At 39.5% G+C, this 10,061-nt stretch overlaps 1 protein-coding gene across 1 annotated transcript in view; it reads right to left on the reverse strand.

The window, feature by feature from the left end:
- ITIH5 (inter-alpha-trypsin inhibitor heavy chain family, member 5) overlaps positions 1-10,061 on the reverse strand; it is a 139,059-nt gene that overhangs the window by 83,371 nt on the left and 45,627 nt on the right. The window contains exons 2-3 of the mRNA XM_006862795.1: positions 7,849-8,012; positions 6,422-6,523 (exon numbers count right to left, since the gene is read on the reverse strand). Coding sequence (XP_006862857.1) covers positions 6,422-6,523; positions 7,849-8,012 — 266 coding nt within the window. The remainder of the gene's footprint in view (positions 1-6,421; positions 6,524-7,848; positions 8,013-10,061) is intronic.

Raw genomic sequence — 10,061 nt, forward strand, 5'->3', positions numbered from 1 at the left:
GTGCCCTGTAAACTTTCACTCAATCCACAAGAAAAACCTTAAATTAAAAAAGAAAAGAAAAAGTGGGAGAAGATACTGATAGGATGACTTGATTCAGCTGTGGGTGTTAGCAGAGTTCATTATAACTTTTAAAACTTAAAACTTCAATATGGGTATAAAATGAACCATCTCAGAACCAAGAGTGGGGGGATCTCACTACCATCAAAGAAGAAAAGCCAAAAGTAGAGCGCACCATGTCTTTTGTCCTTTGTACTCTGAGATCCCTGTGCATTGAATGAACCTCCTTGGCCCACAGACAGAAAGCTGTGACACCAGAGAAGTGACAGAGGAGCAGCAGAACCAAAAGTCAGAGCACCAGACAGAACAGTGCTATAGCTGAGTGACTTTAGGCAGGAGCACTGCTTGCAAAGACAAGGGTGCTCAGTCCATTCAATGGGGAAAGAAAAATCTCTTCAACAAATGGTGCTGGGGAAATTGTATTTCCATATGCAGAAAAATGAAACGGGATCTATGCTTCACACCACGCCCCCCTCCCCCAAAAATGGACTAAGGAACTAAATGTGAAAGCTAAAACCACAAAATGGAAATGCTATCAAGTGTAGCATTCAACAACTCATTCTCTAAAAGAGTAAAAAAAACAACAAACAGAAAAACACAAACAAGTGGGACCACATAAAAATTTAAAACTTGAGTTCATCAAAAGATTTTACCAGAAAAAGTGAAAAGAGTTCAGTTTCAGACTTGAAGGGTAGCTACGGGGCATAATCTCAGGGATTTCACCAGCCTGTCTCAGAACACAAGCCTGGTCTTTATGATTTTGAGTTGTGTTTCACATTTTTCTCCAGTCTATCCAAGAGTTCTTATTAAGATCACTTTTAGAGTGGTCAGGAGTGGTAGTCAGGCACCATCTAGCTCTTCTGGTCTCAAGGTCAGGGAGGTTGGGGTTCACATTGTGCATTAGTCCTTTGGGCTAGTTATTTCCTTGCATCTTTTATTTTCCTCACTCTTCTTTGTTTAGGTGGCCCTTAGATGGCCCTTCCAGATATTAAGACCCCAGTCACTACTCACGGACCAAAGGATGCTGTTGAACATTTTCTTTATGGGGCTATGCTAAGCCAACTGACTTAGATTTCTATCAAGATTATGCTCCTATGACCTCAAGGCCTTTCCTAAGGTCTATGTATAGGTTCCACATGAACACAATTAAGTGTTCTGAAAGTCCCATTTGTCCCAATATTATCCAAAGTATGTTATAATTCATACAGTCCAATGGCTTTTCATAATCAATAAGACATAGGGAAATAACTTTCTTGTATAATCTGCTTTCAGCCAAGATCCATCTGACATTAACAATGATATCCTTCATTCCATGTCCTCTTGAATCCAACTTGAATTTCTGGCCATTTCCTGTCGAGTACTGCCACATCCATTTTTTAATTATCTTCAGCAAACATTGACTTGTATTAGACATTAATGGTATTATGTGATATTTCCTGCAATTTGTTGGATCACTTTTTTTTGGAATAGTCACAAATATGAATATATCCCAGTCGATTGGACAGGTGGCTGTTTTTCAAATTTATTTCCATAGATGAGCAAGCGCTCACAGGGTTGAAACAATTTGTAGGGTATTTCATCAATTCCTTTAGTCTTTTACCAACAACTTTAATGTAGCTTAGGCTTCTTCCTTCAATCCATAATTTCTTGATCGTATGGTTGAACATTGGTACAGTGACTGTGCATTCCTTCCTGCATCTTCTTTTGATGTTTCCTGCTTCAATATTTTGCCCAAAGAATCCTTCAATATACAGCTCAGGACTTGAATTTTTTCTCCAGTTCTTTCAACTTGAAAAATACTGAGCACTTTCTTCCCTTTTGCGTTTTCTAATTATAGGTCTTTGCATATTTCATTATAATACATTAAATTGTCTCCTCAAGCTGCCCATTAAAATTTCTATTCAGTTCATTTATTTCATCCATTCACTTCAGCTACTTTATGTTTCAGAGCCTCTTCTGATAATCATTTCAGAGTTTTAAACGATCTTTTGCTTTCTTTATGTATGAAGTCCTTAATGTCATCCTACAACCCATGTGGTCTTTGGTCATTAGTGTTCAATAGGTCAAATTTATTCTTGAGATGGTCTCTAAATTCAAGTGGAATATACTCAAGGACATAGGTTAGCTCTTATGGATTTGTTTTCATTTTCTTCAGCTTCAATGTGAATTTGCATATGAGCAGCTGATGGTCAGTTCCACAGTTGGCCCATGGCCTTGTTCTGGCTAATGATACTGAACTTCTCTACTGTCTCTTTCCACAGATGTAGTCAATTTGATTCCTGTGTATTCCATTCAATGAGGTCCATGTGTATAGTCACAATTTATCTTGTTGAATAAAGTACTGGCAATGAATAAGCTGTTGGTTTTCCAAAATTCTATCATGTGATCTCCAACATCATTTCTGTCACCAAGATCTTTTTTTTTTTTTTTTTAACAGCTTGAATATGGTTTTATAGGCAACCAACTAGCAGGTTAATGAACCAATTTAAAGTTCTTTACTTAAAACCAATATTCCAGTCAAGAAAGATGAACCCAAAATGCATCCTCTTATACTGATCAACATAACTAAGTACAAATGAAGTCAATGGTGTATCCCATTAGCATGCTGCATTGTGTGTCAATAAAACAAGCCCTCCCCTGCCCGAAACCCTGGCCCTCTGGCAAACAGATATAAATGATTGTGCATTGCATGATGATACTGTTAGGTGAGAACATTGGTTCATGCAGTCAGCTGCCACAGAGGTTGCACTCAAAATCCACAGCCCTGACACCCAGAGTCAGTCTGCTGTGCTCCTTCCACAACACCAGGTGAATACTGTGGTCAGGCATGCTGGTGGCAAAGACCAAGCCTGTGTCATTGTGCCCATCCAGTCCATTCAGCCAGGATGTTTCTCCTGCCAGAAATCTCGAGCCTCTCTTTGATTTCCTGTACTCTCGCAGAGACCAGCAGCTAATCAGGCACTCTGTATGCAAGTCCATGATGTACAGGTAGCAGTTGTCAAACAGCAGGGCAAAGATCTGTCCAAAGCCAAGCAAAGCCAAATTTGCTATCTCAGGAATCTTGATGACCCTGAGAATATCATAACAGTCCCACTGGAAGAGACCTAGTGCTGAACTACAAACAATACATTTGTCATCAAAATGAAGTCTCGGCTGTAGGCAGATACTTCTGTCCTCAGATACAGATAATATCTTTAAGCACTTACAGCTGATTTCTCTCCCACTTGGCCAAATCTTGATCTCATATTTGTCTGCACTTAGAAGGATATAGTCTCCGGGACTGTGCGAGAGAGACTTGACTTTGCACTTCTGTAAAACCACCCACCCCTGTGTGTCCCCGGAAGTGCTGGGCCCTGGCTCTGGAGCTCCATTCCCAGCAGGCCACAGTGTTGTCAAAGGAGCCTGTCACAAGCTTCTGCTCATCGAACTTTACCACTGCACAAGTGTGGGCCTAGATGCCATAAATGCATTGCCCTGGGCTCACATCCCACAGCTTTGCAGACAAGTCATCTGACCCTGTACAGAGAAGTCCATCCTTGCAGTAAAGTGCATACACTCTGGCACTGTGTCCAATTAATGAGGAGGTCTCAAAGGCTTCATGGTCCTTAAGTTGCTTCATTCTCAAAATAGCCTTCAAATAAACCTTCTTCCAGTACAAAGTGTCCTGAACAGAGTCATCTATCTGCCAGTCAAAATTTTTATATGCAGTTTGCCACTCCTCTGAGCAGGCACTTATCTCCTTATTCCACTGTCTAGAGATGAGGCAGCATGTGAGTACAGTCTGAGAATTGAGCCATTTTAACAAATCAAAACTGAGCTACAAGGGAAGACGTTTGAGGAAGTCCCACTTGATGAGAGTCTCCAGGTTATTGGAGAGATGCCTGAGCTGGACTACCCTACTCAAACTAATCAGGTGATCCAGAGTTTCATTTTTCTGCAAGTTTGTCAGAGAAAGAAATGTAAAAGAAATGTTAACAAGCCATGTCTCAAAGTTCTTTCTATTCATAAGGTTATAGAAAAATTTACCTGAGCGAGTGTCCCGGAGCACTCACTGACTGGGCGCACTCGAGCCACAATAGCTTCTCAGTGGCCAGGTCTGCTCCACAGCAACGGCGCCTGGACCAGCGGGGTCTGCAATCTCACAGGGGAACGGCTTCTGGCCCCAAGATCTTATTTTGCAATTGCTGTTTCTTTTTTATTTAGAATTTCTGCATTCCAATCACCAGTAATTATCAATTCAGTTTACATGTTTGATTAATTTCAAACTGGTGGTTGTGGTGGTAGTTATGTGGAGTTGGTTCCAACCCATAGCAACCCTGTATAGGGTTTCTGAGGCTGTAAGTCTTTAAGGGAGCAGAAAGCCTCATCTTTCTCCCATGGAACGGCTGGTAGTTTCAAACTGCTGACCTTGATGTTAGCAGCCTAACTCGTAACCACTACACTACCAGAGCCCCTTAATTTCAGAATTGTTGTTGTTATTAAGTGCTGTCAAGTTGGTTCTGACCCACAGAGACCCTGTATAGGGTTTCCAAGGAACAGGTGGTGAACCTGAACCGCCAACCTTACAGTTCAAACCAACTTTGTAGCAGTGCATTAACCCACAGCACCACACCAGGACTCCTAATTTCAAAGTACAGAAAGTAAAATCCTCAGTTTTTACTCAGATTTTAAAATCCTCAGTAAAATAAAAAACTTCTTCATCTTTGGCACTTATGGTTGGTGTGAAATTTTTAATAATAACCATATTAACTGATCTTGCTTGTAGGATTAGCGACATGATCTATCACTGACAATGTTGTACTCCAAGGAAGATCTTGAAATCTTCTTTTTGATAACAAATGTGACACCATTTGACATTCCCAGCATAGTAGACCATTTAATTATCTGATTCAAAATTACCAATACCAGTCCATTTCAGTTTACTAATGTCTAAGACATCAATCTTTATACATTCCATGTCATTTATGACAATTCCAATTTTCCTATATTTATACTTCATACATTTCATGCCTTGATTATTAATGGATGTTTGCAGTTGCTTGGTCTCATTTTGAGACATGCTATAACAGCATATGGTGGTCCTGAACACTTTGCTCCATCCATGTCACTAAGGTTGATTCTACTTTATGGAGGCAGCTCTTCCCCATTCATATTTTGAGTGCCCTCCAACTTCCAGCATTATATCAGATAATATTCTGCAGCTATTCCTAAGTTTTTCACTGGTCAATTTTTTTCATAAGTAGATCACTAGGTCCTTCATCCTAACCTGTTATAGTCTGGAAATGCCACTGAAACCTGTTAACCTAGGTGATCCTGCTGATCTATGAAATACCAATGACATAACTTTCAGTATCACAGCAAGTCACAAGCCTCCACAGTAAGACCAACCAACAGATGAGTGGTGGAGAACTGTCATATGAACCAGCAATCCCATTTCTAATATTTTTCCAGGAGACTAAATAGAGATTTGAACAACAACTTGCACACCAATGTTCATTGCAGGACAATTCAATATATCACAACAGCCAGAAGGTAGAAGCAACCTAAATGCTCATTAACAGATGAATGGATAAATAACACGTGGTACATATAGACAGTGGAATACTACTCAGCCAGTAGGAGGAATGAAGTCTTGATAGATAGATAGATAGATAGATAGATAGATAGATAGATAGATAGATAGATAGATAGAGAGAAAATTTATATTTATGATGTTGTTGTTAAGTGCCTTTGAGTGGTTCAAACTCACAGCAACCATGTACGGGGTTTCCACACCAGGACTCTAGTATTTATAATGATGATCCCAAAAAAAAGAAAAAAACTAAAGTAGCTGCTTTTAAGCTACCATCTAAGGTGAGAAACTATTGCTCTCTGTCTGTCTGGAGGAAAGAAGAATGATGAACATCAAAAGCATATGGAAACAATTCATTCAGTGGAGTAATGAACCACACACACACCAATCTCCACAACCTGAAACCAGAAGATATCGATGGTCCCTGGCTACCACTACCAATTGCTCTGATAAGGATCACATTAAAAGATACTGGATATTGTGGGGGAGTCCTGGTTTGGCACTGTAGAATCAGTACTGGACTGCTAACCACAAGATCAGTAGCTCAATCCCATCAACCGCTCCTTGGAAACCTTGTACAGGGTCACTATGAGTCTAACCAACTCAATGTCATCAGCAAGCTACAGCAGGAGAAAACTGAGGACCAAACTATATGTTTATTATTTCAGTAAAAAAATTAAAAGCAATGAATACTTGGAGGAAGGGAAGAAAAAGAGGTGAAAATGTAAAGGGGTAGAAAATTTTATTCTTTCCTGAAATGAATTTTTAATTCTTTAACTAAATGGTACTTACCCATTATCTTCTGTGGTTTTATTCCTTTCCTGTTTTCCCCTATCACCATTTTTCTTCTCTTTCTCTGTAATCTCACCCTGATAAACCTTGTCTCCAATAAGCCTGAAACACAAGAGACAGCTGTGCAATTCCAAGACAAATTCAAGCATGGATCTCATAACCATGACAACCCTAGAAAATATTTTTATTTGCTTCCTGAGTATGCAGAAAGCAAACATTCCAGACCAGAGCACTACTCTTGACTCATTAATTTCATCCTGGAGCAATTTTCAACAGGTCTAAATGTTAAGATCCAACCCATGATAGCTTTGTGATTCTCCATGAGTAAATCACAGCATTTGCCCAAAATAAACTTCCATAAAGATTCACCAATTTGAATCCTGCACAAACTGAAAATCAAACCCAAACAAACCAACCCTATGCCACATACCTTTACCGCTTAACTCGAAATAAAGAAAAAGATATGCTTAACCTAATATCGGTGGTTTCATGCTATCTCATCATTCAGATCTCAACTTAACCATCACCTTCTCTGAGTTCCCACCCTGAATTCCTATCAAAAAAAATCCCCTCTCAATCCTATTTGCTGTTCTGTCATCTTCAAAACATACACTACTGTCTGAAATTATCTTATATGTTTGTTTATTCACCATTTATCCCCCACTAGAATTCCTGCAGTGGTACAACATTGCTATAAACATTTCATAGCAACATACCCATCACCTGGAAGAATGCTTGACCCATAATGGGCACTCAGCAAATATTTGAAGGAGGAGAAATAGAGGAAAGGAATCAACTTTATGATCCATGTACATTAACCCTTGTGAAAGCTGAAACTTGTGTAAGGCAGACGCCTGTCAGAGAAAGAAACCTCAAATATTTTCTCTGTCAATGAGTTGCTGGGGCTGGGAACTCAAGACTATAGTCTTGGGAGATACACGATCAATTGGTACATAATCAATTAGTATAAGATGATCTACAAAGGCAATGTTCTACATCCAAATTTGATGAGTACCAACTGTGATCTTAAAGGTTGTGAGTGGCCATCTAAAGTGCAACTATTGTTCTCTTCCCGTCTGCCACAAAGAAAACTGAAGACTAATACACCAAGCAAACTCAAGCCTCCAGGACTCTAAGATCAGAAGAACTAGATGGTAACTGGCTACCACTACCAACTACTCTGCAAGAGATCACAATAGGACCTCCTGGATAAAATGGGAGAAAATGTGAAGTAAAACTTGAAATAATATTAATAATTTTCAAAAAAGAGACAGTCTCTGATAGAGACTAGTATAACACTCAAACCTAAGACCACCAACCTTTCAGATTTGAAATCAAACTCATCCCCATGGCTCAACTTTCAGCCAATTCAGGCCTATAAGGGGAACAATAATACCAGGGAGGTACATACTCGTTAGAACACTTACATAGTGAAGTTGGTGATGAAAGCTGCAGTTGGAATCTGCATCTGGAACTCAACTTCCTGATCCTCTGAAGCTCTATTCAGCATTCTGCAGGAAACCGTAGTGAAGGTATAACGAGAAATAATGGTTGACTTCACAGAAAATTCTGTCATCAGGGGCTTGGTCCTCTGTTGGAATTAAAACACAGTTTTCTAAGCGACTCATTAAAGCATAAGGCAAAATAATATTCTGGGGTAAGTGCAGGTAGGGTTTTTGTTTGTTTGTTTTTCCTTCCATAAGTAAAATATTCTTCAATTTGGGAACCTTGGGCCTAACCTTTCTGCTTTCTTTGTCTTCTGATTTTCCCGTGCTTTATTCCCTTCACTAATTAAACAACCTTGATGGAACAACCAATTCTTACCATAGAAGCAAATCATTTAACCAAATGTTAACAAATGAACACAGTGAAGATTTCCAATATAACAGAGAATACACTTTGCTTTAACACTTTAATAAAATTTAGAAGTTTTAGAAGTATGTTAAGTCTATGATTCTTATCTGTCAGATTACATTTATAGGATGAGTAATTTGATTAAATATCAGGACATTTCTAAAGAAACTCTTTTATTTCCAAAATCCATTCAGAGGAACAGAAAGTGAGGGCTATTTAATCAGAGTTACAATCACAGTGTGGTAACATAGGATGAGTAGTGTACTCAAGAAAGGATTCAGTGAAAGTCTATTCCTGTGATAATTAAACCTATCTCAAGTCTCTGATAAGGGCAAGATGGTAAGATGAGTTTAGAAGCTTGTTAGAACTCTTCAGCATTTTTTCTAGCTATCACAACAGTGCTACATCTGATGGCTGCTGGTAGCAAAAACCTGAAAAAGTAAAATGCTAATGAGAAAATTCACTCCTAACTAGACTGAATGTCTGTGATAGTTAAGGTTTTGTGCCAAGAGTCACAGTAGTTTGGCAGTCTACTGTGTAGTTATCACTTCCATAATGAGATCTAATATAATAATCAACTCCATAAAATGATCTGACCCCATAAAAAGATCAGACCTGGTCTGATATAATTAATTATCCAATGTATTGTAAATCCTCGCTTATAGGTTAACGAGGTCAGATGCAATCTGTAGGATGAGATTGTATCTTGAACTAAACTCTCTTAAGATATAAAAGAAGAGAGAAGTAAGCAGAAGAGGGACCCACTGCCCCCAAGAAAGAAGACTGGGGAGTGGCGTAGATCCTTTGGACTTGAGCTCCCTGCACTGAGAATATTCTAAATCTGGAGGAAGATTAATGCCAAGACACAGAGAGAACTGCAAGGAATGCCAGGCCTACAGATGTTGAAAGGAGACAAAGGCCTTCCTCCAGAACAGTGCTCTGATTTGGACTTCTAGTCTCCTAAACTGTGAGAGAATACATTTCTTCTTGTTAAAGTCATCCACTTGTGGTATTTCTGGTACAGCAGCACTAGATAACTAAGACAATGCCTCATTCCAGGAACCAGCTAAGCAATTTATAGGAATTATCCCTTTATAGTCTTGGAACAAACATACGAAACAGGTGTTTTTAAGTCTCATTTCATAAATCAAAGAAAGTTAAGCTTAGAAGGATCACATGTTGATCCAAGCCAGTAAATAGTACGGATGGGGTTTTTCACCCAGGTCCACAAGTTCCAAAGTTCACAATTTTCCCCATTATGTTGTACTGCCTCAATACTTAGGGAACATGTCTTATTCACTTTCTTGTATCAGCATAGTCTTCAGCACATAGCCAACTCTCAATAAATGAATGTTGAGTGGAACTGGGATACTCTGATAGGATTTTATTCCCTTATGGTAAAGTTTATTTCAACCATCACCCACTTTACTAATCTATGTCAATTATGTTAGTATATAATTTATGTAATACTCTTGTGATAAACAAAGGCAATAATAAATCCTTTTGCAAAAGACTACCACGGGACCCGCGTCCCCAGCCCGGAGCCAGCCCGCTGTCCGTCCCGTCCAGTCCGTTCGTCCCGCCGGCCGCCGCCGCCAGCCATGAGTTCCACACAGTTCAACAAGGGGCCCTCGTACGGACTCTCGGCCGAGGTCAAGAATCGGCTTCTATCCAAATATGACCCTCAGAAGGAGGTGGAGCTCCGCAGCTGGATCGAGGACCTCACGGGTCTCTGTATTGGTCCCGACTTTCAGAAGGGCCTCAAGGATGGAATTATCTTATGCAC

The sequence above is a fragment of the Chrysochloris asiatica genome, unplaced genomic scaffold (assembly GCF_000296735.1).
Source record: "Chrysochloris asiatica unplaced genomic scaffold, ChrAsi1.0 scaffold00050, whole genome shotgun sequence".
Lineage (NCBI taxonomy): Eukaryota > Metazoa > Chordata > Mammalia > Afrosoricida > Chrysochloridae > Chrysochloris > Chrysochloris asiatica.